Source organism: Poecilia reticulata, chromosome 21, assembly GCF_904066995.2.
Source record: "Poecilia reticulata chromosome 21, P_reticulata-male-v2, whole genome shotgun sequence".
Lineage (NCBI taxonomy): Eukaryota > Metazoa > Chordata > Actinopteri > Cyprinodontiformes > Poeciliidae > Poecilia > Poecilia reticulata.
In genome coordinates this window covers 16,883,607-16,911,173 of record NC_088850.1, presented here as the reverse complement: position 1 = coordinate 16,911,173, position 27,567 = coordinate 16,883,607, and the positions used below count along the sequence as shown (strand labels likewise).

Here is a 27,567-nt window from a genome sequence, read left to right as displayed (position 1 = left end):
GGTCGTCTGCAGGCCATTGAGCACCACGTTCTCCACGAACATGCTGTGCGAGAACGGAGAAGGATGACCATCGTCCGGCCCAGTCGCGGAAGGCTCTCCTTGCCAACCGGAGTCGGACTGTTTTGTTGACATTCTTTATGTCAACAAAGTGGCTTTAGACATTCATCCTTTAGTGCAGCTCCATCTAGTGGATGCATAACGTAACTCCAGCCTCTACTGTAGCGTCTATTCTATGCGCCTTATAATGCGGTGTGCCTTATATATGAAAAAAGTTTTAAAATAAGCCATTCATTGAAGGTGTGCCTTATAATTCGGTGCGCCTTATAGTCCAGAAAATATGGTACCAATGGCTGGATTTCATAGATTTTTTTTTATTTTTTATTTTTTGTCTTTTTCCTGATTTAATGTACGTCAGTGGGCGTCGCATTGAGTTCGACTCCTGGGTAAACATAGGGTTGTGTAAAATAAATTAATCGAAATTTTCAATGACTTGGACAACATTTTGCAGATTTGACCAGTCTTCAGCTGGACTCTTGCTGAACGCTGCCTTCTGGTAACAACTCCCCAGAGCCTCACTTGAAAAATCTGAACTGTCCCTTTAAGATTAATAAAACAGGTGAGCCTGCTAATCTGAAGGTGTTTTGTATAACAATGCCATTAAACGAAATGAAAAAGGAAATGAAGGTATTGATTAAATTGGGTTACTAACAATGTCAGCTTTTGTAACAGGTTTCACTCGAAATAAAACATCCCATTTATTTGCTAGGCAACCAACCTTTACAACCTCCACTTTATGACTTCACTTTACCTTCTACCCAATATTAAAGGATTGATTCATGAATGGGCATTATTTGTCTGTTTTTCAACAAGTCTCATATAATTTGTCTTGTAAATCCATTGCTTAGTTATTGAAGCTGTTTGTTTATATATATATATATATATCTTTTGTAAGTTTTTAGTGGATGTAATTTATTTTAATTGTTGACACCAGAAATGTGAGACCACTTAAATTTGCTTTTAGTCAGCTTGTTTGTTGGTGTCAATTATCTCCACTGAGAGAAATTATTTGAGGAAGGATTTTTCTTTTTTGGGGGGGAGGAGGGGTCGATCACTTATCAAAATAAACATTTGAGACTAAACAACTGGTCCTAACAAGCTTTTGCTTTACATGCTGTGTGTGTATTCTGGCTGATAACGAAATAAATATAAGAAGGGAGTGTGTCAGCTTTTGCATCATAAGCATACAAATCAGGATCAGAAACACTTTAATAGCTGGAGCTCACTATACGGTCAGGTCCTAAAAATCATTCGGGTGAAGAATTTTACTAAGCCTCTTCAAGCACTCAGTCATTTGCTGCTGTTGTTTACATAAAACTGTACAAAAGGGCTTTGTTTTGCTTTTGTTCTGTGTCATAACAAAATAAAGACAGATCTTTCCCCTAGCTTGGTATATTTTTTGGAGTCACGGTAATACGGACGCACTGTAAAAAGTAAAAAAATCTTTTTGAAACTTCATTTATTACAGCAATTAAAATCAGTATTTAAACCCGTATATAAACTCATTACACACGGTGATATTCAATTATATATTTCAATGATTTTCATTTTTTTTATCTTGATGTTTGTGGCTTAAAGCTAAAACAAAGATTTATTTTTTTCTGAGAAAAATAACTACTGTACTAGTTGACTGATATGAAAAATTGTCCATCCAGTTTCTGACTGATTTTTTTATTTTTTATTTTTTTGCTTCAACTCTTTTATGTCTTCTCTTTAAAAAAAAAAAAACAACTTTTCAAGTTATGTTTAAAACTGCAACTAAACCTAATGTTCAGTTGTATGTGCAAAACGCTTTAACCTAAACTCTGCTCCTTTTCTTTAGGCGCTTTGGAGAAACATGTGATGACCCACGCAAGGCAGACCTCTTCCCTCCGGCAGAACCACACTAATTCTGACTGCTGGGACACCAGCCACACCTGGCCTCATGGTGGCACTATGGGCGGCGACTGGCCTGAGCGTACCTTACGTTTCGGCAGGACAAAGAAGATAAGTGGGGTCACAAGACAAAGGAAAGACCAAGAGCCCAAGAGGATGAACGAGAAGAGAGAAGGAAGAAGAAAGTCGGACAAGAGCAGACAGCTTGACCAAAGGCGAGACAAGAAACGGGTCCGAAAGTTGTACCCGCTGCGTGGTAGGGGTGGGAATCCAGAGGAGGAGCTCAGCTGCCATGTTCTCCTTACCCGATTGGAAGAAGGCTCACATGAAAAGGGCAGGTCTAAAGGCAAAGGAGGTAAAGACGGGCCCAAAACCAAACCCCAAACGGGCAAAACCAGAGACAGGATGAAGGCAAAGTCACTACCAAAAGCCAAACTAAAATCAAAACACAAAGGTCTGGTTGACTATCCTGAGCTGAGAGATCTACAGCCACGCAAGCGCAGATTGGCGTCTCTCAATGCGGAGGCAGTGAATAGTTTACTGCTTGAAAGACCCACCGACGCCCAACCAGCAGCCAAGCAGGCCAGGAGGCAGGAGGATCCTCTCGACGGAGCGACTTCTCTGGATCCAGCCAGAAGTTCTTTGCCTGGAAGTCTGAAAGCTTCACGAGGGAACATTAGTAAAGTCTCTCCACCCAGCAAGGTTGTACTGTGCCAAAGTCCTAAGCCGAGCAAGAAGGCTAAAACCAGCCGAGGCGATGAAAGAGTTTGGATGAGTCAGGAGTGTTTAGATGCACCTGCACCAAGACGACTAGCTGGACTCAATGCTGCAGCCCTGCTGAAGTTAACAAGCTCTTCAGCCACCAGTAAGCAGAGAGTAAAGGCAGCGCCCACCGCAACCATTACGTCCAACTCTACGGCTCCTGCCACAACCTCTACCCCAAAGCAGCACCACAGCGTCCAACTCCAAAACAAGCACCACTTACACAAGAAAAGCAAGAAGCCCCCTCCGCCGCCCAGCGGTTGCTCTGCCTGCAAGAAGAAAGCGGATTTTGAACCGAAGGTGGAATGGGAGACGGGCAGCTGCACCCACCGCCTGACCAAACCAGGGTATCAGTCTCGTAGCATGCTAGGTTTCCCGCTGAAGCAGGTGAAGGAGGAGCAACTGGAAACCGAACTGAGCCCATACTACTGCTGTCCCCCAGAGGGTTCTGTGGAGTACTGCCACCGCTTGGCCTGCTTCCTCGGCCAGCAGCCGTACGGAGACTCCAATGACCAGTCTCTGAACTCAGCCATGACCCCCGTGAAGCCAGAGTGCCTAGTAACCTCTCCGTCTCTCACACATTCCCACCCACACCGAGCACTCGCCCTTACCCCCCACCCATGCCTCTGCACCGCTGACCACTGCTTCCCCGGCTACTACGTCCACATCACCCACCCAACGCACACTGGACAGACTTCAGCAGCCCTGGCCACGCGGCCTCTCAACTTCAGCTCCACCGGCTTGTGCCCCAGTCGCATTACCGGATCCAAGCTGCTGGGGGGTCAGGTGTCGCACCCGTCTGGTTTAGGCCACCCCGCCTACTGCAACTCTGTGGCTTCCCCCTGTTATGGAGACGCCTGCGGGATCAGTGGCTACAGCTACAGAGCGCTGCCTCCAGTGACCGGCAGGGGTTGTTCTTTTAGTGCAGGATGTACCGGATGTACGCACAGCATCAAGACAGGTGAGTGGAAAAATGAAAACCGATGAAACAGCTTGGATTTTCTTAGTTTTGGGTGGTTGACGATCGGCCGATACTTAAATGTGAAACTGATCTTGTCCACCGATCTTATCAGCCCTTTTAGTCTGTAATGAGAAAGGCCTGACTGACTGACACACCCACCCACCAGGTCACCAGGTTAACGATAGTCACCCCACTGTTGCCAGATTTGTCACTGTACTTAACTTTTCAGGCGAAATCGGGATTAGCATGTCAAGCTTTTAAAAGATCAAAGACCAGAAAACTGCAATTGGTGACATTAAAGCAAACTAAACTTTTCCTGCTTTATTAAAATTAGAATGACCAGAATTTATTAGACTTTTACTGAACTTTTCTCAAATTTAGAAGTTAAGATGTATTACATATGCCTTGAATGAAAATGTTTTGGTTTCACAAGTGTCTCGTATTAGTTTACCGAAATTCTGGCCCAGTCCTCTTGACAGAATGGCTGTGATTGAGTCTGATTATCGGCCCTGTAGCTCACCGAGCCAGTCTCAGCTCTGCTCACAACATTCAGGGCTTTGTGATGGCTGCTATAAAAGATTGACTTTTATAGCTAATTTGTCGGCGTGCTTATGGTCTTGACAGTTTGGAAGCCTAATTTGGTCCCAAGCTTTAACGTCCATATTTCCATATCTGATTGTATTATATGTCAAGTGCCAGAAAACGACATCGCAGTAAAACAAAAAAAGGAGGAAAAGTATAATAAAGCTCGTATGATAAAGAGGTAATATCTTGTTGTTATGTGTTTGGTTTTAGCTCTCCGTTTTTAAGATGAAGTAAGTGGCCTTGTTCCATAATTCTCCAGGATCCCTGAAAGTCCTTCTAGGTTTTTCTTTAAACGTTGGCAGATTTGTAGCTTCTTTTTTTTTTTTTTTGTCTACTGCGCCTCTCTGACCATGACCACATTGTTCACCATAAAATAAGGAAAGCTGCTGTTAGTTGTGGCCAATGAAGAGAAGTTAACAAGCCAGTTAAAAAAGAAGGGAGTGAATAGTTGGGCATATATTTAAAGTTGTATGTCTAATTTTCAGACTTACAATAAATTTAAACCCAATACTAGTGTTTTTTTGTTTTGTTTTGTTTTTTTACATCATCAAAATAATCTGACAGGAAATCTTTAATGGATAAAAATCAAATTAAATGGATGGAAGAAATGTTGATGAGAGCCCAAAATAATTGCAAGTCTGCTGTCTTGGAGGCAAAATCTTCCACGTTTTTTTCCACCACGTCTTGTAATAAAAAGCTCTCTTTAAATCTGTCAGGTTGGGGTTTTTTTTTTCCGACCGAGTAAATCAAGATGTGATTTTAGCACACTTCAAAACTAAAGTAGCCTTTTTGTAGATGCTTTCAACTGGCCGTGTTTGTGTTGGAAGTCGAGCCTTGAGCAAATTCACGGCCATGCTCCTGTTAGCTGATGATGTTGGGCAGCAGGTTGTCTTTATCAGAGCCTGGGTCAGAACTGATTGCTTTGTTTTATTGATTGAACCAATTCAGCTGCTCAGGGATAAAAAAAATTGCATTAAAACAGCTTTATTTGTCATAAAGTAGATGTCAGTGCCTTCTTAAGATCATTCACTGTGATTTTGATATTTTGCCAATATGTACACAGCATGATGAAAGATTACCACCTTTGTTTTGATTGTTTTTTGTTACTCTTAAATGCCTTCAGAGGAGATCACATTCAAAATGCGAGAATTAGGTTTCCAATTATTATTTCATTAGTTAAGGAGAAAAAGTTTTCTAGAACAATCTGCCCACTACGCCTAACAACGGCAACAACTGGCAGTGAGAATTTTACGTGACTTTTGGGATTTTGTCCCACTCCTTGAATCCAGAACTGTTTCAGTTCAGTCACATCGAAGAGATTTCAAGCATAAATCACCTGTTTAATTTTAATGCAGCAATGACTTTGACTAGGTCGTTTTAAACCTGGTTTAAACCAGTAAATAATGGCACTATTAATAAAAACTTGTATTAAAAGTCCATTAAAATTGTCAACTTTGCATTAGAAGTGCCATTACTGAATGACACTTCATGAAAACTCCTTCACCTTCATGACGGATGTTATGTCACGTTTATGAATGTATCATGTCAGTCTTATGCACATCCTATCAAATAAAGTGTTACCTTTATATCTAAAGACCTGTTAGTAAGCAACACAACAAATTTGGCTAATCACAAATTATCATGATGTAACAATAGGGGTAATTGTGTTCCCACATAGGTCCAGCAGGGTTTCCCCCGGTGTATTATAAGCCTGGCCGGCCACCAGGCTTTACTTGTGCCCCCACCATTCTTAGCATTACTGATTTTTGTAAGTCTTTTTAAATGTTAGCATTTTTTAAGACTTTATAGTTGGTGTTCAGGTATTAATCTTCCAGTCTTTCAATAACACATAATTATCAAGTGATATTTTCAAATTTCCTGTCAACTTTAAACATTTTTTAACTCGAACACACGACGGGCCCGCTAGATGACTGACTGCCAAGCGCCCAACCACCGGGATTAAGTTTTCTGGAGGAAACCTTGGCCAGGTAGATTTGGGAAATCATCAGTTTCACACAGACATAAAAGTTTCAGCTCATTGAACAAAATTATAACATAAATAATCTGAGCAAATACAAAAGTCAAACAATTGAGCCAAAACATAGGGGAAATCTGTGATGAGGCAGATAATTTCTATGGTACTATAAATGGTTTCGGTCAAGATCCAACATGGTTGATGATTTCTAGGTTAATCTGGGTTCTGTGTTGGTTATTCTTGCTAACATTGTCTGAGTTAGGATTACGATCAGACCAGACCACCTAAGTCTGTTCTATAAAACTCTGAGGTGAAATTAAAAAGCACTGGGACGGATGATAAATGTGTGCTTCCATGCTGTTTTCCAGAGGCTTACACAACCCCACAAGGCGACCACAGCCCTTCCCTTCTGGTTTCCCCCACCATGCCAATCACCCAGTGTCCGCTGTCCAGTGTGCCCACTTCCACACAGACTAAAAGCCGCCTGCTGACCCCTCTGTCTGGCCGAGATCAGCCCCAGGCCATGTTAAAGCTAGCTAAGGAATGCCCTCAGAGCACAAAGGCCTCCAACGGCTCCTCCGTGGGCCACACCCGGCTCCTGACGAAACAGGCGACCCCGGTGACAAGCCTCGGCAGCGGCAAGCAGAAGAAGATCAGCCGCAGACGTGCAACGAATGGCTGGCGGCCTGTTGGCATCCCAACAGAGAGGGAGGTCTTCGTTGCGGTAGGTTGCTTGTCTGTCGGGAGAAAAGTTTGTAAATCTTCCCGCTTTCTTCCTCTTTTGTAAAGTAAACTTTGCGTGTTTGTAATGCCAGGGAGAAGATGAGGCCGTAATGCGGAGGTGTTACGAGGGAGTCGAGAGGGACGGCGAAGTGATCCGTATCAGAGACACCGTACTGCTGCGATCCGGTCCCAGGAAGAAGTCCCTGCCGTATGTTGCCAAGATATCGGCATTGTGGGAGGACCCCAAAACGGGTAAGAATAAAAAAACAAGTAGACAGGTGGAAGTCAGGGTGCAGGTTATCTATAAATCACACAAAAACAGAGCAGAGACTTATTCTAATCAGAATTACACTGTCAGGATGCTGCGGTGGATAAAAAAATATAAAGGCCATGAGCCAAAAAGAACAACAACTCGCATAAACAACCAGAAACTGAACCGAGTCTTGATGCAGCTGAACACTGAACTCCACATCCTGCATCCCAGCACACCTGCACTATTCAGAAGACTTGCCTAGTCTTGATGCTCCACCAAATTCCATTCATTTACTCTCATACACTTTGAAAAATGTAATTAAAAAACTCTAAACAAAAAAAAAAGTGAATACATTTAAATAGTCATATAACTTAATTTAGATCAGCTGACTGTGTCACATCTGTAAAGAGGTTCGTTTTTTAGAGACAAATCTGACAGACAGAGGTGGAGATGACCGACTGGTTTGATCGGTCCTGTGCGAGAATGTACGGCAGAGTGTGTTCATCTGACGTGTGTGTGTGTGTGTTGGTCTTCCTCAGGAGAGCTGATGATGAGCCTTTTCTGGTACTACAGACCTGAGCACACCCAGGGAGGCCGAGATCCCAGAGCACACTGTGAGGTGAGGTGTTCGGCAGACTGCAGCTAGGAATTAATTTCTCCCAGTGGGACGGCGACGGCTGTGCAACCTGTTCTGGGCCACGAATACATCTATCGTTACAGGACGAGCTTAATGCAGCACATATTGTTTTTTTTTTTAAGTGTGCATAAATATACGTTTTACAAGTAGCAGCGATATGGAGGGGGAATGTTGTTTACACACAATAGCATGGACAGTGGCTGTTGCTGGAGACTTCATTATCTTTGCCTTGGCAGCCCTGAAACTGTCGATAGCTGTTTGGTTCCTCAGCTTAACCACACTGCCACAAAAAAACAAAAAACAAAAAAAAAACGATGGTATCTCTTCGACCTCAGCCTTGCAGAAACCCTAGAACAAGGAGAGGAACAGTTTCACTCTCTGAAAATGTTTCCAGTGAAAGTCAGCGGCAGTGTGAGCTCACTAGAGTGTTTTTTTTTTTTTCTAGCATGGTAAAACAAAAAGACACCCCAACAAATCTCTCATGAACAGTTGTAGTTTCCTTTGTGCTCACTGCTGCAAAGTGTTGCAGTTTCTCGTGTCATCTTTCAGGGCACAGCATTAAAAAAAAACAAAAAACACTTGTGGTGATGTGACGCTGAACACCCACTGTTGGTTTCAGAATGAGATTTTCGCCTCTCGGCATCAGGATGAAAATAGTGTGGCCTGCATAGAAGACAGATGCTATGTTCTCCCTCTAGCCCAGTACTGTCGGTGAGTAAAAAAAAAAAAACACACACACTGACGAGTCATTTGTTCCATGTCGAATCTCGGCGTCTCTCTCACAGATTTGCTTTCACGTCGTCTCGTCTCACCGTTTCGTTTGCAGATTTTGTGCCTTGGTGAAGCGGCATGCCGAAGGCGCCCCACCTGGCAGGGCCAGCATGGTGCCCTTCCGGCCTGACTTCGCCCCTCCCTCCCACCGCTGCGTGCCCACGGACGTCGACCCCGAGCTGGTGTACCTCTGCCGGCACGTCTACGACTTCCGATACGGACGCATCTTGAAGAACCTGCAGTAGAGCGGGAGCCTCTCCCCCGTCTCTTCTCCCCTGTCGTCGCACCTTTGAATCAGTCGTCGCAATCGTCCGCCTTCGCAGAGGAGGGGCAGCTGAAAGACTGAAGACCTCCACCTAAACCCCCGTTCGCGATCAGTGTGAAAAGCGGGGTGACTGCATGTACACATTATGAAGCACAGATCCCTTTAGTTACATACCAAGAAGTTAGAATGTCATAGGGAATCTCAGCTCTGTCAGAGAGCTAAACTCCATCCATCCGCTCAGATTTTTCCCCACCTCGCCTTCCCTGCCAGAAAAACCGTGTCCCCTCCCTACCCCCTCTGAAGCACGTTAGCGCAACAATCATGTTTGTTCCGTTTGAGAGCCGCCGGCACAGCGAAGGTCCGGCACGCCGCTCCGGCGCTTCCAGGGAAACGCGAGTCCGGTCCTGTCAGCTCCACGTTAACACCGCTCGACAAGCATGGGTGAAAGAGCAGCTAATGGAGAGTGTCATCCTTTTTCCACTGATTTGACTCTACACATTGTGTGTGTGTGTGTGTTTGTGTGTTGAGTGTTTTCACTGAGGTTAAATATAGTGACATTTAGGAGGCTTTTAGGTAATCAAACCAAGTAAGAAAGCAGCTTTAGAGGAAGTGGAGCGTTTTTTTTTTGTTGTTTTTTTCCTGGCACTGAATTAAACAGTTTCACATCAAGCAACTGATTGGGCTTGAGGGCAAAGATCACCGTGTATTTCTGATAACATATGATTATTACTTATAGGGTGAGAAAAGAAATCCCAGTCAGTCGAGTTTGTTAATCGACCGTCTGAAGAGGAAGGGTGTTGTCCTTATTTGAGGTAAATGGCGAGACCACGCTGATGTCAGGTTGCACATGAAGACCGATGTTTTGACTTTATGCACTTAATATAAGAGACCAGAAAGCAGAAACAGTACCTCTCAAAAGTATTCATTCCCCTTAAGCAATCACTTAAAATCAGCGTGTCCCACTTAAAATCCACGGTGTTACAACCGTGGATTTTAATGTTTATGCAGGTTTTAATGCGTTAGACCAACACAAAGTTGCACGTAGTAGAAAAGCTGTCATGTAAATTGTGTTTTTTTTACGAACTAAAATCAGATTAAATATTTTGGCATGTATTGTTTTTGCTTATTATGATGCTTCCACTACTGTGTTCAACAGTGAATATAATGCAATTTTTAACACAAAGTGTTTTTGAAATATTCTAAAAAGCTTCATTTTAAATTAATCTAACCAGAGCACTTACTCCTTAATGTTTGCTAATGTTTTTTTTTTTTTTTTTGTCACTTTTCCTTCCTTCCTTCGTTTGTGGATTGGGTAACTTTCAGTTCAACCAGATGTGTTCTGAAAGCAGTTTGTTGCAGGGCGGTGAATACAAACTGTCACCTTTTGAGATTTCTATTGTGAGATAAATTTGACTTATTTGGCTCTACTGCGTGTTGGTCTTCCACTTAAAATCAGCGTTAAGCACATCTAAGTTTGTGGTTGTGACGAGACGTAAAATTTGCAAACACTTTTGCAGCGTGCTGTATTTCAGTTCCTTTCAAGTCTCCGTGTTTAGGACAGTTTTCATGTCGCCAACTCTCGCCTGATTCTTAACCCCCGCAGCCCGTCCAGTTCGAACCAGAGGATGAGCGCCCCGAACCTCCGTCTCGTCGTCAGCACTTGTCCCCACGTTTTGTTGCACTAAAACCAATCCCTCATGAAAACACACGATCACCTCTTTGTTTCGTATCGGAGCTGCTGAGGCGTTGGCGGGATGTGAGCGACGGGGCTTAGTGTAGCGCATTTGTTGCCGTTTTTATTGCGAAGTAGACATTATTGTGCAAACTATTCGTTTTGATGAGCAGAGACGAGTCGGCAGACATGTTTGCCATATTGTAACTTGACGCTCTTCGTACTGGATGAAATCGGTATGGATCTAGAGTCATTCCTTTTTCTTTTTCCCCTCACATATAGTCCTATAAATACTCGGTATATATTTATGTATGTATCCACACTGTTAATGTGGCTAGATGTGCAGGAGGCTTCGGGATTCAGGCCTGAATTGCTGTGCAGGCAATCGTAGCACTGTGATAGGACTGAAGGTGTGGGGTGTCCCAGGCTTTCAGATGAAGCTTTTGCCGATTACAAACCACGCGCCCTCTCATTGCCTCCAAACCTGCGACTTTATTCCCCGTCTGCGTGCGTTCGAGTTCCAGCTGTAAAAGATCCCCACTCTCTGAAGCCATCTTTATCTCCTCTCTCCCTCTTCTATTTGAAGCGCATCAATCCTGACTCAAAACTAAATCAAACCCTACATCCCAATCTCTACCCCGCTGGAATCTTCAAAAAGGAAATAGATATGTCTATATATTCTCCTTACTTTACAATTTCTCCTCCTCCTAAAGAATATTTTATTATGTCGATTTGCTAAGATGGCACATGCAATATATTTTTTAGAATTACTATTTTTGAAGAATGAACTTAAGAAATCTTGACAAAGTATATGCTTTGCTTTTCTTTTCTTTTTTTTCAGTAGATATCAGGTCGGTCTAGAGTCGATGTTTGACCAAACGAAAGAGAAATATAAGGAGAACATATCTGAACCCCAGCCAGCACCGGGCAATCTTTAAACAAGCAGACAGCCAATGCACAGTGTAGAAATTATTATTTTCCCTTCCAAGATCTGTAATAATTATATTTAAAGTATATTTAAATGGAGAAAACAATTGAATATATTAAGATGTCAGTTTTAAGTTATTTGGGACTAATTATGTAGATCCTGCGTATTTGTGCTTCAGGATAGAAAGCAGTTTTTTTGTTTATTTGTAATCTTAATAGCAGAAATGTAACCATAGGTTAGCTTCATTGAGACCTGAGCAATTTTCTCCGAAAGCACCTTCGCTCTGGAGGACCTCCATTTGGTTCCCGAAACCAGACCGACCTTAACGGGACAGGTTGGGAGTTTTTCCTAACTGAGGTTCTGTAAATGTTAGAAGCGGTTCATATCTTGCGATCTTCAACAAATCCGCTCTGCGTTGATCCTGAACTAGCGTGTAGTTTGGGAGAAGGGTCACCTGAGCTTTCACTGACAAGCTGTAGTCAAAACGAGACAAACAGGGGACAGGAAGTTCCTCTGAGGTCCTAAGCTGAAACCAGAAACCCTGGTCACTTGCGAAAGATGGAAAGTATTATTGGATGTAGGCTGACAGTATTTCAAAACGGTTGCCCTTGTCTGTCTTGTTCAGGTCAATTGGTGGATAGAGGAAACATTATCCTAACGTTAGCATAAATTGTATCATTATCATGTTGGCTTTCGCTAGCTGGATGGCTAGCATTAACTCCACTTAGCAAGTCAGCTTTAGCTTTTAAGTGAGAATTAGCTTTTAAGCTAATGCTAGCTTAATCATTAATCATAAAGATGTCTTTTTGCCCCCTAGAGGTCAGGCAAAGCAAGATTACAGATGCTGTCACACCAACGTCCCTTATCTATTCGCCAGCCAGATGCAGGCACTTCCTGGAAAAGCAGCCGAGGAAAGCTCAGACAGCCATGTGTTTCCCTCCCAAGTGCTGGCCAGCCTTGCAAAACGCATGGACTTAGATAGCCTGCTGTCATTCAGTAACCTAATCAGCCACAGGCTTTTTGCATGGAGACATTTGTGTCCTTATTTCCATGGCAACAAGGTTGGGCGAGCACTCAGGAATAAGAAGTTTCAGCGAACTATGATGTGAAACACTGAGTAACCTTCGCTGATGTGTGTGTGTGTGTGTGTGTGTGTGTGTGTGTGTGTGTGTGTGTGTGTGTGTGTGTGTGTGTGTGTGTGTGTGTGTGCGTGCGCGTGTAGGTGTGTGGGTGTGTGTGGGTCTGTGTGTGTGTGTGTTTGGGCGTGCGTGCGCTTCTGTGTGTGTGCGTGTTCACTCCATTAGACAAAAGCACCCGACCAACCTGTGAGATTCAGCTTTCTCTGTGGCCTGTATTGATGCTTATTGTTGGCATATATTTTGATATATTTGGAAAATGTGGGATATACAGTTTAGATATTTTTGGAGTAGAAAGAGTTATGTGTATCAGATCACTGTCACTTTGTCATGCTCTCTGAAGATTTCTTGGATTTTTTTATTTTATTTTATTTGATAGACTATATCATCCCAACTGATTTAATGTAATGTTGAGAGAATATTTATAAAATTTAAGTCCTTTGTGAAAACGGTGACTCTGCGGGGTTTTTTTGTTTGTTTTAATCATCGCATGTTGCTTGTTGTTTAACCTACAGCCAACTTGGCAGATCAGATCAAATGGTACCTGTATTTAGTTTATTCAATTTACTTTTATTTGAAAAAGCAAATCTGCTATTTGTAATTATCGGAACATGACTGTGGATGTAGACAGAAAAGGGAACCAAAGGTCACAGCGTGAATATCAACAGGAAGTGGGTAAGTTTCCTTCCAATCAGCTGTAATAATGATCATGTCCACGTGAGGGCAGTAGTGAGACATTGGCACCAGATGGCTGTTAAATTCTCTCCTGACCTCCAAGTTTTCGAGCAGTAAGAACAGCCTGAGCAGTTCATTAATTAGACTTAATAACACATCTAGACACACCCTTTGGCCTGAGATGGCTCCAAACACACGTTTCTATGTTCAGACTAAAATGTCTGGTCTCTTATGTTGCTGTTTTATTAAGGTATATCTAAAAGAAAGAAATCATTGTGAAGTGGACAAAGACACGGTTTTCACAAAAATCGTGTAAAAACTCTGAAGATCCCAGGGTTGTTTTTTTTCCCCCAGAGAACATTAGTTCAGAATAATGAAAATCAGGGAACACAGCAGACAGGTGAAGAGATTTAAAAGGTTGATGAAACAAAGATCCCAAGCTTTGACAGTTAAATCCTTCATATGAAGATTGAAAGCAGAATGGCAAAACTGTAAGCCATCGTCTGACTGTCAAAATTGGAAGCTCGTGCTATCGGAATATTTCCCGACGAAACCGTTTTCTGTCACCACAGATTGCAAGCTGACTTATCAGGAAGTCTGATGATGAGAAATGATGACTGGGGAGAACGGACATTCATCACAGCGGATGAGAAGACGCGAGCGTGTTAGAACGCGAAGACTTTATTGGATTAAACTCAATAGATGAACATGTTTGTTTCTCATTTAAAGTTTCTAATTCGTTCTTATGACTTATGACTTCCTCTGTGAGACCAGAAAGCCTCGACGCATCAGCAAACGGACACATCTGCTGGAGAAGGAATCAATCCAATAAACTGCAAAAGAGGCACAAAAAAACAAAAACAAAACCTGTCTCACACCAGGGTGGGGGGCAAACCTAATCGCCTATCTAGCTTTTCATCTCGCACTGTTTCTTTCCCGTTAGTCTAATTACCACATCCGGCTTATTGTCCTCCTGATGACTGTAATTAATCAAATTCTGCTCCCTAATCTCTGGATCTCGTCATCCTTACAGTAGGCCCAGGCTGACCACACCGGATGGCGGCCTTGTGTAAGCTCTTTTTGGGGGAGTGTGTGACTGTGTGCTTGTCGTAAACTTTGCATGCAACAGCAGATTCTCCAGCTTCACTCTGCCACGTTTCATTTTTCTGTCGGAAGAATGCCGTTCTTCAGGACGGAGGTCAGGACCCTTCGGCGCCTCCTTGAACCGGCAGTTGTGTGTTTGCAGCTGGAACTCTTGATGGGAGAGTTTGTTTTGTCGTTCCCACCAGCATTTTCCACCTACTAAGAAAATAAAGACTCTTGCACACTCCTATCCTCCCTTTGAGCTTCAGGTGGATTAGCAGGTCTTTAATCTGTCCTTTGAGTGACATCACCCTGTGCTCATACTCCTTACAGGATATTAGGTGACAGTGAGGAGAGGGGGGAAGCAGGAGGTGGGAACCACTGCTGGACTGGGGAAGGTAAATCAACTCTCCAGGGAAGTTCAGACCAAAATAATCTCGCATCCTCAGTCGGGGACATGCAGGCAATCATAGCAGAAGAGGACGCCAGCATGGAGGAGCTGGACGACCACAACCTGCAGATGGAGGAGACGGCCCAGGGCCTGCTGAGGACGCCTTCGCTGAAGGAGAGCTATCACAGCGACACTGATTTCATGACAGGTAAAAACTGAGAGGATTTGAGGGAATTCAGATCCGCCAGATAAATGAAACACGTTTGGTTCCTTCCTCCTCTGCGCCTCCGTGGAAGGACGCGAGATCAGTCGCTTTGGTTTGTTTCTAGGATCGTCAAAGAGGGCAAAATAACCGACGTGTTCATACTTGCAAAAGTTGCACGCGCATGTGGCTGGAAGTTTTCATGTTGGTTTATTGCAGTTGTGATTCTTAAGAGGGATAAAAGAAGGAGTAATCAATGACATGAGTTTTAAAAGGTGAAAAGTAAAAAGGTCAAATCTCCTGAAATTCAAGTCCTCAACAGAGAGGATTGAACACTTCTACTCTGAATATGGTTAATCGTATTATTTGTTCCCTGCATATTGATTTATATCAGCAGGAACCATAAAATTCCTGACATTTTCATACTCTGCATTTAATTCGTTGGTGATAAGTCTCGTCTCATGTGCCACACCCAGCCAAAGAAATTGTGTCAGATGAGATGACTTTAAAAGATCCAGGAATTGCATATCAGTGAAGTGATAAATGAAGGATGCTTTTGCAAAGCTGCCTACAACGTCTGTTTTTGTGCAGAGCTGATGTGGGAAGACAGATGTTCTGTCATTTAAATGACACCATCTGCAAACAGGGATTAAAACACTCACTTTTAAAGGAAACCCACATCTACAAATGTTTACATGCATCTCTTCCTAAATGCATTGCGTTTGCAGGAAATGCACCCGAGAAGCCCGACCATATGCTATTTGTTGCTGAGTTATAGAGCAGAGTTTGAGCACGGGGTTCGCTAATTCTCTTTTACAGCAGCAGGATTATTGTGCTATTCTAATCCCAATCCCATATGGAGAGTATGGACGCGGCACGAGGATGAAGTCACGGCCAGGGTAGGAACAGACACAGGAGATCACGGGCCAGCAGAGGATCACAGGCCTCAGTGAGAGGCAGATTACTGCTGGCTGAATGCTTTAGTAATTATACGTGAAGTCCTCAAACGCAGCAGATTATTATTGGGAGGAAAAAGTTACGTCTAAAAAGAGGCACAAAGAGGGTGGATAGAAAGACTTCTAACATTTAGGATTCTAATCCCAATCCCACGATCTAACATCTATCTTTTCATATTTCTCATTATTCATACAGTAATTAAATCTCTTCAATTAGCAATGAACCATGACTGTTTCTGCACACATTACTTTATTCAGGTGTTATTGTGCTATTCCTAGTGTTATTTTTTATGTACACATTATTTATTGGTTTAAAAAAATCCACTTGTATCACTTTGTCAAAGTTTAGATGTTTGCTTTAAACTTGAAATCTCAGCGGATTTTTAGCTAACAACTTTAGCTAGCTGTTTAACTAACTTTGTTTTTTATTTAATTAACATTTATCTCTTTAATACTGTTGTACGCATGCACTCTTAAAATAATCTGAAGTTTTATCCATTTACTGTAAATATGTATCCAATTATTTATTTTAGTTTTAATATTCAGCTTTCTGTTTAAACATCAAATAGCTACTTTGGCTAACAACCTTCAGGGCGTCGCTGACCGAATTATGTAGTTTTTATCAAACTAAACTTTCTGTTTAATAATGTCAAACTTTTTTATAGCAAGTACCACCTTGGTAAATACAAACATTTTTCAAAAACTACCAAGAAAATATTCTTACTACAAGCCTGCGTTACATTAATGTTGACAAGCTGATATTTTTTAGTTAATTGACTGAAAGATTCACGTTTTACGAAGCTGATATTATAAAGCTTCGTAAAGCGCCTTGGGGTTCCCCCGGAGGAGCTGGAGGAGTTGGCTGGGGAGAGGGAAGTCTGGGCCTCCCTTCTGAAGCTGCTGCCCCCCCCCGGATAAGCGGAAGAAAATGGATGGATGGATATTATAAAACTTTGTCTTAGGTGCGGTACAGATTAATAATAATAATAATAATAATAATAATAATAATAATAATAATTAATTTACACTGGAGACATAAATTGCTATGATTCTGTATCACATATTTGCTGCTCAGATTCACCTGTTAGAAGCCTGCACCTGTGTTGTAGCGCATATTTTTAAATGTTTGAACGAAAATGCGTGGTGCAAAGCTGCCTGGCTGCTACCAGCTGGCGTTTGCAAAGCAGCCAATCCAGGAGCGCCAATCATTTTTTCGTGGTGCTGATTGGCTGTATCCGGGAAATATAAGAGACTGAAGATTTTACATTCAGCAGCTGTGCTAACTCCGCTTCCACTGTGTGTATATTTGGTGTCTGAGCTATTAAGACATTTATGAATTTTAACTATTTGTCAGCTACTAAGCCTAATGGATACTGGGGGGACCATTGTAGTAGTTGGTGTGATCACAGGACAATTGGCCCACCTGAGTGCTCTTCAGACTACTGGAATACAGTTAATTTGGGTTTGATCACCACGTTGTCCTCTTCACAATTTAGATGTACTTAGTTTGCAAATAATTAATAAGAAAAATATCTTGTAAATCACCACCCCAAGCACCAGGTGGTCTTTGTTCCAAAGTTTGAGAACTTTGGTGACAAAGTGGATTTGCTGCTGTTTAGCAGCTGTAGATAAAACTTAGCTCTGATTCAGATAATTGAAAAAGGAACTGTGGTTCTTTTTTTTTTTTTACCCAAATCAATAAGAACATGCTCTAAATGTTTATGTTGCTCCCCTTCATGACCACGCAATGTTTCAAAAACCTTTGTGATGTGAAATCTCAAGTTGTTTACATCCCTCAATGTAGCTTCAGGTCCAGCTCCGATGCTTCTACTTTGCCCCTCCCTCATATAGTGACATGGGATTATCTGTGTGGGCGGGGTCAAAGAGATTAACTTTGGGATTGGGATTAACATTGTACTCTCCACTCCCATACACACACACCATACACACACACAACCACACACAATCAGACTCATGCAAATCTGTGTACTCAAGGGCAGGGACAATTCAGGTCGAATTGGGTGACTTCTTAGTTTTTAAGCATTACCAACCCCCACCTTCATAGACACACATCCTGAGCTGGAGGCTTAAAGCCTCACCAAATCACCATCGAGTCCTAGAGTAAGCCAGGCACCGGGACGGCAGTACCCTCCTTTTAGCTGTAGCGAAAGTCGGATGCTGGAACCTGAAAACCGTACACGCAGAAATCTGTGAATGCCACATGACTGGAGTGAGAGAGATGAGACCTTAGAGGGTAAAACGATAAGATGGAGGAGCAACAGGGAAACCTGATGGGCGGCAGAGGAGTGCAGAGGACTGAGAGGGTTTGTTCGAGAGAGGAGAAGAAGAGGAGAAGGACATCTGGGCTGGTTGAGGACAGAGCCAGCGGTCAGCCGAGATACCCCAGCTTCTCATCGGCATCCAGCAGCTCATATGGTACCCGACTCTGACCTGAGCAGGAATTTGTAGCAGAAAAATGTCAGCGACGGAAAGAGATTTTGCTTGATGCTTGATGTTATTGTTGCTTCCGTGCTGCTGAGTGTTGACAGCGCTAAGGTCCAAATGTTTTGTGACATCATTGTCCAGATTTTAGTCAAACAGACATTTTGAATTGAGGGATTTTACGCCTTATGGATCTTTTTTGGAAAAGTCATTTGGTAAAGTCTCCAGGATAAATTCTGCAAGTTTGATTTTTATTTTGGTTAAACAGACGTTTTGCATGCTTTCAAATGTTCTTTCTAATGCAGTCGTTCTCTTGTCTTGCTATGCGAGACATAACAAATGATGGAAAATGCGTGAATCTCATTCAGTCAGTTTAAAGATTGCACACTCTCTGGACGTGCAATCTTGCATTCATCTTCCTGATTTCCCTTGGTCCCTCTCAGACGACCGCAGCTCGGCAGCCAGCGGCCTGGACGTGGCCGACCGGCTCACCTACCTGGAGCAGAGGATGCAGATGCAGGAGGATGAGATCCAGCTGCTGAAGTTGGCGCTGGCTGACGTCCTCAAGAGGCTCAACATTTCTGAAGAGCACCAGGCAGCTGCCGCTGCCGCCGCCGCTGCAGGAAGGAAAACACCGGGCGCCAAAGGTGAGCAGAGACATGTGTTTGGTCTTTAAGATGAAGGCTCTAAAGGTTGTCAGAAATTGACAAACTGTTGTGGGACTGAACCGCACAGAGATCTAGTTTTTAAAGCATGTATTTGCAAGCAATTAAACCCATTTTAAAAAGATTCCTACATTTTCTCATGATTAAAGAATGTGTTTCTTCCCTGCTTTTTTTTTTTTTTAAACATGCCTGAAATATTAAGTGTCCACTATTGAAAACCCATGACTTCAACTCCTGTCTCTTTAAGACCCTCTCTCCATAAAAGCCCCAAATTGCCCTGCTCATCCAAAACAATGGAGCAGTTCAGGACCAATGTTTAAACCTACATACCATACATACAATATGACACAACATCTCTTTACCTCCTGTGCAGTGCTGAAAGTGCCGAAAGTGCTGACGTTTATACATGTTGAGGCAAACATGTGTACTTTTGTCTGTATTTGTAACTAGATCATGGTAGAAATAGTATTAAAGTTTGAGCAAAGTTCTATTGTTTCTCTAAAACAATGTTTCTCTATGCTGCTGCAATAAACACTGATAATCAATAGTAATGATTGTAACTAATTGGGAGAAAGTTGAAAACTGAAACTAATTCACATTTAAATCAATCGACTTATGTTTGCCAAACTTATCCAGGCATCATTTTTGAAATATGACACACTAGAGATGTTTTTTCACTTTTTTTTTTGTTGTCATTTCTTGTTCTTTTTTATGCACAAAATACACATGGACATGTTGTAACATTTTTCTCAGTTGCAAATTTCTTTTCATCACTCATTTTTAAGAAGTGTACTGTATCATTTTTTTTATGTTGTACATTTGCACTTGAGGTCTCTTCTAAATTTCTGTTTTTACATGCTATTCATACCTGCAGACTATTCACCTTTTAATTTGAAATCGAAAAGTGAATAATTACTCGTCACTGATGACCTGTGATGAATAATTGTGTGTCCGTGTCTCCGCAGCCAGGCCCGTCTCCCTGGCTTTGCCCCCCAGAACCATGTCGACTTCCAGCTCCGCTTCCCTCAAAAAGAGCTCCACAGTGCCCTCCAGCGCCACGGCGAGGAATTACAGCCCCGCGCCGCCACCACTGAGGTAAAGCTGCTCATTTCCTCCCCTTCAGAGCTGCATGATGCAGATGATGAACACAATTAGAGCAGAGAGAGGAAGCTGCAACATACATAACTGATTCGAAAGCGCCCCAATCAGAGTGAGGCTTCGTTCTTCATTATGGAAGGTGCAATCAGCAGACACCCTTCATTATCTCAGAGACACCGCACACGGAGGCTCGGTGATTATCCCCTACCCTGGCCTTTAATTCCAAGCAGCAACCTCTTCCTCTCAATTACCTTTCAAGCGATACTGACATTAGATAGTGTTAGTCAGAAAAGCCTGATGGCCTCTCTCCGCGGTACCTTAATCTGCTGTCGCTGTATCTGTGCTGTTCTGGAATAATTACACAGAGAGAGGTAAATCTCCACTCAATTAAGGCTTTTAGTGTCTAATTATGATGGAAGAAAAAAAGAGAGGGAGAAAAAAAACTTATTAGCAACCACAAATTGATTTCATCCCCTCTTCTTGGGATTTCACGTCACTTCTTTTCTGATGGACTTTTCTTTCTGTTCTCTCCAGCGGTGTGAAGGACAGTCCGTGTAAGATCACCAAGCCGCGGCCCGCGTCCGCAGCCTCGGTCTGCAAGAAAGTTCCTGAAGAGTAAGAGAGTATCAGTCGTTGTGAGGTCATGTAATTTGAGTTGCAGCCAAATATGTCTTTGCACTTAAACGTGCGCAATACTTAAACTTTCCTATACTTTGTCAGGTTGCACCCAGAAACCTCAGTGCATTTTGTTAGGATTTTAGACCAAGTCAAAGTAGCGTTCAATTGTGAAAAGGGAGGAAAAGGATACATTGTTTCTTGAAAAAACTATTTAGGAAACTTTGCATCGTTTTCTGCCCACCATTTTCTTCCCTCTTCTTAAATTTGTTCTTGTTGTCTCTTTCTATAACATACGTGTCTGTGAGACAATCTTCAATCAGTTTTTTTTTCTGATATTCTCAGTTCTTTTCCCTAATTTTCTCTTCTATTCCTCGTTTTTTCTATGTTAAAAACACCAGAAGCAACCAATCCAGTGAGCCTGCTGTGAGCGTAGGTAAGAAAACACTTGACTATCTGATCAGGAAAAAAAGAAATGTCAATAAAATGACAGCGCCGATGGACAAATAGAAGAAGAATTGACTCAAAAGACATGTCACAGAATTAACGACGTTTCTGTTTTTTGTGGCGTTTTGGTGCAGGAACAAGGCGGGTGACACATTGCAAAGGTAGGCTTTGTCTCTTGGAGCAAAAAGACTTTAGTTTAGAAGAAAACGTCGTAGTCAACAGAACTGTGTGTGAGCTTTTCTTTTTGTTTTTCATTTTTTTGGTCACATCATACCATAACTGTGTGCACCATCACCCCATTTCTTGCATCCATTTCTGTCTCTCTTCTTCCCCATTTTCTCTCTTTCATCCCCTGGAACTCCTTCTTTTTCATCCCAAACCTCTGTCCGTTCTCTGGGCCTCCTCGCCACATTTCACCACTTCACTTAGTGACTATGCAGATCTATCTGAGCCCTCTCGCAAGAAAGACTGGGTCTTCTGAGGAGGCCAAGTCGGCGTCTGCGGTGCCCGCCTACAGGGGGCCTGTGGCCGGCCCCGGGCCCCCGCTGACCAAAAGGGGCGGCCAGTCGCAAAAGAAGAGGTCAACCCCGTCCTTCACCTTGAACCTCCAGAAAACCGTAACGGGACAGAGCTCAGCGCAGGAAATGTCCAGCTACATCAGCCCGGTCAAGTCGCCCAGCCAGTACTTTCAGATTTGCTACTGACGCAGACGGACACTCCTCACTCGTCTTGAAAGAAGTTCACGCTGGTTAGAGATTTCAGTTTTCAAAATCTGCGACTAATTTTATGGCAATCTCCCTGCAACTGAATTCATAAAACTCCTAAAGAGGCTCACCAAACCACTTACCTGTAACTATCCCATCTAACCACATCAAGTATTGTGATTTATGTTTATTTCTTTTGAACATTTTTCTGCCTTTAGTTTCCCTGCATACCACATCCTAGCGATAGCTTCACTGCTCATGTGCTTTGATCTGTGCATCGTTTTCCTGAACTTCTGCCTCCTCCATGAGAGCACTCTCAGTGACGTACACGAGGAAACAATTTATTGTCAAGACGACTGGATTATCTGTGTGCGCCAATGTCTTTTTTTCCGCGTGTTTGATGTTAGTTTCCACCTGAAAATGTCTGTTCTCACTCAGAAAAGACAATAAAAAGTGTTGGTCTCTGTGTGAGGTGTCTCATAGAGAGCCTGATTAAAATGTGTCAAAGTGACTCAACTTCTTAAACAGAAAAGAAAAGCCTCTCAATGCATATCTGATGACTTTTAAAGCAGGACTGTTCAGTACAATAGCCAGCTGAACAAGCCGATATGTCCTTTGGAAGTTATACAAAGTTACATATGCTCAGCCGAATGAAAGCAAAGGACGAGTAAAGGAGAAAGAGTTTCCCACCAACAGAAAATTTTAATCTGTTAGCAAAAGTGAAAATCGCACTTTTTCAAACAGACATATGAAGAGTAAACCTGTCCTGCATTGGCTTTAGTAAGAAGTTTATAATTCATCCTTGAAGTATATCAAGTTAGAAAGAAAGATGGGAAGAAGAGAAAGAAAATGTGAACAAACTTAGAATCCTGATCTAGAGATAAAAATCTAAAAAATATTTAATAAATATGATTGATTGAGTCAATAGACTCATGGTCCACATAGACATACAAAAACAAAGACGCATAATTCACAACAACAACAAATAAAAAACATAAAAGACATCGACTTTGGTGTTTCCACAAAGGCGACTGCCAGCCTAATGCACTGGCAGGATACGACAGCATTACATGTAAATATATATTTCTATTTAAAAATAAATAAATGCTGAAACCAATTTATTATTTTAAATATACTGAAATTAATATTTTTATAATATGATTATCTAGCCAAGGAGGACTAGCATGCCCCCTTTACCACCTATTGGCGGCGCCACCGCTTTCATGCAGTTCCTCCGTCGGCGGAGAGAGGGCGCTTCCGTGCAACACAAACCCACCCTGCCATGAATATTTCAGACGCTGAGCTCCTTTTGCTCCCCTACCCACCACCACCACTTCACCACACCCTCACCCTCCCCTCTCCATCCAGCCTCCCTCCCGCAGCGGTCGGAGGCAGGGAAAGATGGCACCTCAGAAGCCGCTGTCCGCCACTCCGCCCGGCTCCTTGTCTCTGGGAAAGCGGCGCGCCTCCCTCTGAGAAATGGCTCCCACCGACCGAGCAGCCTCCTGACACACGCCCGCGCCATGAGCCGTCATTTCTAGGAGAAAACCCGTGGAGATCCGCGCAGAGCCGCTTCCCCCCCACCCCCCTCCCCACACCCTGACATCCTCCAACATCTGTGCACACACTGCGCTCCTCTTCTCGGCTTCTGTTCAAAACAACCAGACGTGGGGCCGTTGTTGGATCCGGATCGTTTTTCATCATTATTACTACAATTTTTTTTATTTTATTTTATTTTTTTTTTAGAGGCGAAAATAAAGACTCAAATAACTTGAAACAGAGGAACGTAAATCAGTCGGACAGCGGCGGAAGATGAGGTAAGGAGTTACAATTCAACTGCACAGACATCAAATATTGTTTAGATTGTTTGGCAACATAAATCAGATGAAATCTGTGCGGAAATATATGTGCGGTTTATTCGGAGGCCTGTCTCCGCATCGCCACAGGTGCATCACCGGAGTTTATTGACCAGCACGTCGACCTTTTAGCCAACAGAAAACGGCAACAAGCTGGAGGTTATTTTTTCTTTTTAAATATTACTATTATTTTTTTTATTAGATCAGCTGTTGTTGTGTGTCACGTGGAGGCTGTCTGCACACAGAAACCGATTAATATCGTGGAAATCAGTCAGCACGTGCAGATTGCTCTGGGATTGCTTACATGCACGCCCATTTTCATTTCATGGCTTTGCAGAAGCAGTCGCCAGCGCTTCTAATCAACTAAAAAAAAAAAAAAAAAAACATCATATGCGCATGCATGGACTCTTTACACACCTCCTAGGCTGGCAGCCAATCAGCTCGGAGTATACTCCTACGTGCACGGAGACACCTCTGTCTCTGGGATGCAAGCGCTGGGTTTACTGGTTGCCAATGGGAACCTATCAGCTGGAATATAACTGGGAGCCAAATTCTCCACCCAATCAGCTGCAGTGCTGCTGCACGGACGTTGGGTGGGGCTGAAGAGCTTAACTGCGAAGGAGTCGCCACCATGAGGTGTGGAATTGAAGGACGGAACTGTTTAATTGGTGTTTAGTCGTGCAAAGGCGTATTTCTGAATTCTTGTCCCGAGTCTAAACTGTGAAGGCTAAAGGTCATGGATGAAGTATCATATTCCTCGCGAGAAATATCCACGCCTCTTGAATTTTCTCACATTTTAGAAAACTCATAAGTAGGAAGTGAAAGGAAAATAATTCATCCATCCGTTGTCTGTACCAGGGGTGTCAAACTCATTTTCAATTTGAATATTCCCAAAAGGGGCCGGTTGTGGCAGAATGCATTGATAAAACCCATCAACAAATTGCTAAGTGTTTCTCCGTGCAGCAGGCTGCTGTGATTTATGGCAGTCTGTACTACATGCAGGTGTTCTCTAGGTGGCAACACCGACTGCGCCGCCAAACAAAACACAGCTTCATGTGGGTCATCTGAAATCCTGTTCAGTTTGAGCCGAACACAAGGAGCTGTTAGTTTGAGGCGTTGGGCCTTTTTTCGGTGTATATGTCAGCATTATACAGTGTTTTGCTGCTTAATATGACTCTGACTTTATACCTTATCGCGTGCCTTGTCTTTCACAAGTTAGTATATATATTGACAAAGTGTCGCACAATGGTTTTCAGGTCTGTTTCTTTTTTAAATAACCAAGATAAAAACTGCGTTCTGTTTTATTTAGCCGTGCTTCTCCTGCGGTGGCCTCCTCTCATTGTCGATGCCCCCAACTGGTTTCATTCTGGACGGTTTCATGAAACTCTAAAAGCAAAGAGTGAAATGTATTGAGCCGGTTTCAATGGTGGTGCTTGATGCGTATCGACGGAAGCAGTTGGTGGTATCTGTGTGTGTGTGACCTACTGCCCAGCGACCATAATTGGTAAGTGTTTGCTGAATTGATATCGGTCCTGTTCTGAAAGACAGCCCGGCCTGCGCTCTGTAGAGATGCACAAATACCAGTGAAGTAGCCGGCAGCCAGGCAGTCGACTGCTGCTGGGCCTCGTTTAGGGAGTCGTGGCCGAGCAGGTTGGGGATCCACATACGCCGGTAGCCGATGCCGTGGCACAGAGACAGTGTGCCGGGGATAGGCTTACAAACCGAGCGGACCGAAGAACTGAAGCCGATGGTAGGAGGTCTGAGCAGAACTGGATCTGCAGGGTCGGAGGCATAAACTACACTGAAGAGCTTAAGAGAGCTGTGCACAAAAACAGGCATGGTTCTGGTACTTTAGTGAAATGTTCGCAGCAGCTTCAGAAGGGAGGCCCAGACTTCCCTCTCCCCAGCCACTTCTTCCAGCTCCTCTGGGGGAACCCCAAGGCGTTCCCAGGCCAGCCGAGAGACATAGTCCCTCCAGCGTGTCCTGGGTCTTCCCTGAGGCCTCCTCCCGGTGGGATGTGCCCGGAATACCTCACCAGGGAGGCATGAGGCAGGCATGGACCCTGAACAATTTTTGAGGGACGTGAAAGAGATGGATTTCAAACATGGAACCGAAGAGGAAAGAAGAAATATGGTGGAAAAAATTATTTGGCAATTGATGAATAAGTCCAGTCATAGACCTAGATATGCTGCTTACAAAATGAAGCACCCTGTACCTGTCCAGAAAAATCTTGCTCCATAACTCTGGGAATTAGTTCCCAGAGATGGTCCTGACTCAGAGTCAGGACCGTCCTCCGGGTCAGGACCTGACTCTGGGTCAGGACTGCCTCCAAGTCAGGTTGCCTCCAACTTGTCTTTTTTGACAAGATGGAAAGAAAACTCTGCGGAGATATTTTAACTTCTCTCAGGCAATGAGGATTTAGTTAGAGAACTGCTGTTTAAGATGATAAAAAATGACAACCCAATAGTTATTTACAAGGTTATACAGTGTTTCAAAAGAACCCTGGCATGTCCTAGGAAAATTAATCTTCCACCACAAGACTATCTCAGAAAGGCATGGAAGTACATTCAACAAGCTTTCTGTTGTGGAGATAATTCAGACAATGCTCAGACTCAAGAACCCTCTAAGAGTGAAACAAATGTTGAGTTTTGTCCAGTCTTAGTTTGGCCTCTGAGAGGTAGGACCGTCCTCCGAGTGAGGACCTGACTCTGGGTCAGGAACATCCTCCGAGTCAGGACCTGCCTACGAGTGAGGACCTGACTTCGAGTCAGGACCGTCCTCCAGGTCAGGACCTGACTCCGAGTCAGGAATGTCCTCCAGGTCAGGACCGGCCTCCTTAGCGTACTGTTGTGTAGGGGGGCGGACGGATGTGGTGGACAAACGGACAGTGTATTGCAAGAAGGGGGAGGAGGTCTGACTTTACGCTAACTCCCCTCTGACTCCCCTCCAGATATGCTATTTTATTTATATAATTCTAAGTCATTTCCTCTATCAGTAATGTTGTGTCTACCAGAGGATTCCTCTGGTCATTATCTTTCATTAGAGCCTCATTGATGACTGTATGTTGAAGCACTGAGGAGTTAGAGTCATTTGAAGTTTGTATATCAGGTGTTGTCCAAGTGTGCCATTTGGAGATGGCAAATGGAGACTTCGAATGGCACACTTGGACAACACCTGTACATCCTCATAAATAAACACAGGCACATGCAGAGGGGTTGGGGAGGTGAAGGGGGCTTGAGTCCCTTCCCCTTTCTATCCTTATGCTCTAGTGCCCTTTTTAAGTTTTCTTTTTTTTCAATTTTTTTTTTCTTTTTTAAAAATGTGTATGTCAGGAGGCCTGCTTACACCCCTCAGCAATAATATTTAGCTAAATATAATAATTTAGCAAAAAATAAACTATTCTGGCTGCCCTCAGACTCTCAGAGCCTCCATGTTGTTCAGACACGGAGTCCATGGTGAGGACGAGGGGGGGGCAGATCTGTACCCTTTATCAAATTATGGGCAAGAATATTTTTTATACACTGGTTAGTGAATAAAAATGATGAAGTTAGAAAAGGTGTTTCTATTTATTTTTGTAATAGTCCTTGCAACGGGAAAAAAACCTGCCTCCGCCCCTAAACACAGAAACACTTTGGCTGCAGAGAAAACTTCTGACTTTAACTTAATCAGGCTGCTAAATGCCCGGTTCTCTACAGGCAGTCTGAGTCGGTCCCACTGACAGATATAAAGAATGTCTGTCTTTATATCGGATATCCTGATATAAGACACAATAAAAGACTGTCCCCTCAAGTTGCGATGCAGCTCAAAGCCCCGGTACCACCTGCTGACTGTT

At 43.2% G+C, this 27,567-nt stretch overlaps 3 protein-coding genes across 5 annotated transcripts in view; all 3 read left to right on the top strand.

Moving 5' to 3' along the window:
- The window catches only part of LOC103457884 (bromo adjacent homology domain-containing 1 protein), a 41,698-nt gene extending 28,649 nt beyond the window's left edge, over nucleotides 1-13,049 (top strand). For both annotated transcript variants that reach the window (XM_008398346.3, XM_008398347.3), the window contains exons 2-7: nucleotides 1,880-3,655; nucleotides 6,584-6,939; nucleotides 7,031-7,190; nucleotides 7,731-7,810; nucleotides 8,448-8,539; nucleotides 8,655-13,049. In XM_008398346.3, the coding sequence (XP_008396568.1) occupies nucleotides 1,900-3,655; nucleotides 6,584-6,939; nucleotides 7,031-7,190; nucleotides 7,731-7,810; nucleotides 8,448-8,539; nucleotides 8,655-8,844 (2,634 nt within the window). In that variant the 5' untranslated portion in view covers nucleotides 1,880-1,899 and the 3' untranslated portion in view covers nucleotides 8,845-13,049. The remainder of the gene's footprint in view (nucleotides 1-1,879; nucleotides 3,656-6,583; nucleotides 6,940-7,030; nucleotides 7,191-7,730; nucleotides 7,811-8,447; nucleotides 8,540-8,654) is intronic.
- An 895-nt stretch (nucleotides 13,050-13,944) lies between these two features.
- LOC103457885 (uncharacterized) lies at nucleotides 13,945-22,346 on the top strand. 2 transcript variants are annotated; one of them, XM_008398348.3, is made up of 7 exons: nucleotides 13,945-14,957; nucleotides 18,793-18,996; nucleotides 19,980-20,109; nucleotides 20,647-20,727; nucleotides 21,129-21,163; nucleotides 21,309-21,335; nucleotides 21,604-22,346. In XM_008398348.3, the coding sequence occupies exons 1-7, from the start codon at nucleotides 14,816-14,818 to the stop codon at nucleotides 21,876-21,878; spliced, it is 894 nt and encodes a 297-aa protein (XP_008396570.1). In that variant the 5' UTR covers nucleotides 13,945-14,815; the 3' UTR covers nucleotides 21,879-22,346. The 2 variants fall into 2 exon arrangements, with proteins under 2 accessions (XP_008396570.1, XP_017157779.1); XM_017302290.2 differs by lacking the exon at nucleotides 13,945-14,957 and adding an exon at nucleotides 16,913-18,343.
- A 621-nt stretch (nucleotides 22,347-22,967) lies between these two features.
- evlb (Enah/Vasp-like b) overlaps nucleotides 22,968-27,567 on the top strand; it is a 39,707-nt gene continuing 35,107 nt past the window's right edge. The window contains exon 1 of the mRNA XM_008398354.3: nucleotides 22,968-23,695. Within this exon, the coding sequence (XP_008396576.1) occupies nucleotides 23,691-23,695 (5 nt within the window). The 5' untranslated portion in view covers nucleotides 22,968-23,690. The remainder of the gene's footprint in view (nucleotides 23,696-27,567) is intronic.

Bases quoted from the DNA above. Each gene is read 5' to 3' on its own strand.
- LOC103457885 (XM_017302290.2), top strand. From the start codon at position 18,175: ATGGAGGAGCAACAGGGAAACCTGATGGGCGGCAGAGGAGTGCAGAGG. The intron at 18,997-19,979 runs GTGAGCAGAGAC...GTGTCTCCGCAG, and splicing joins GAAAACACCGGGCGCCAAAG to CCAGGCCCGTCTCCCTGGCT. The intron at 20,728-21,128 runs GTAAGAGAGTAT...TAAAAACACCAG, and splicing joins TGCAAGAAAGTTCCTGAAGA to AAGCAACCAATCCAGTGAGC.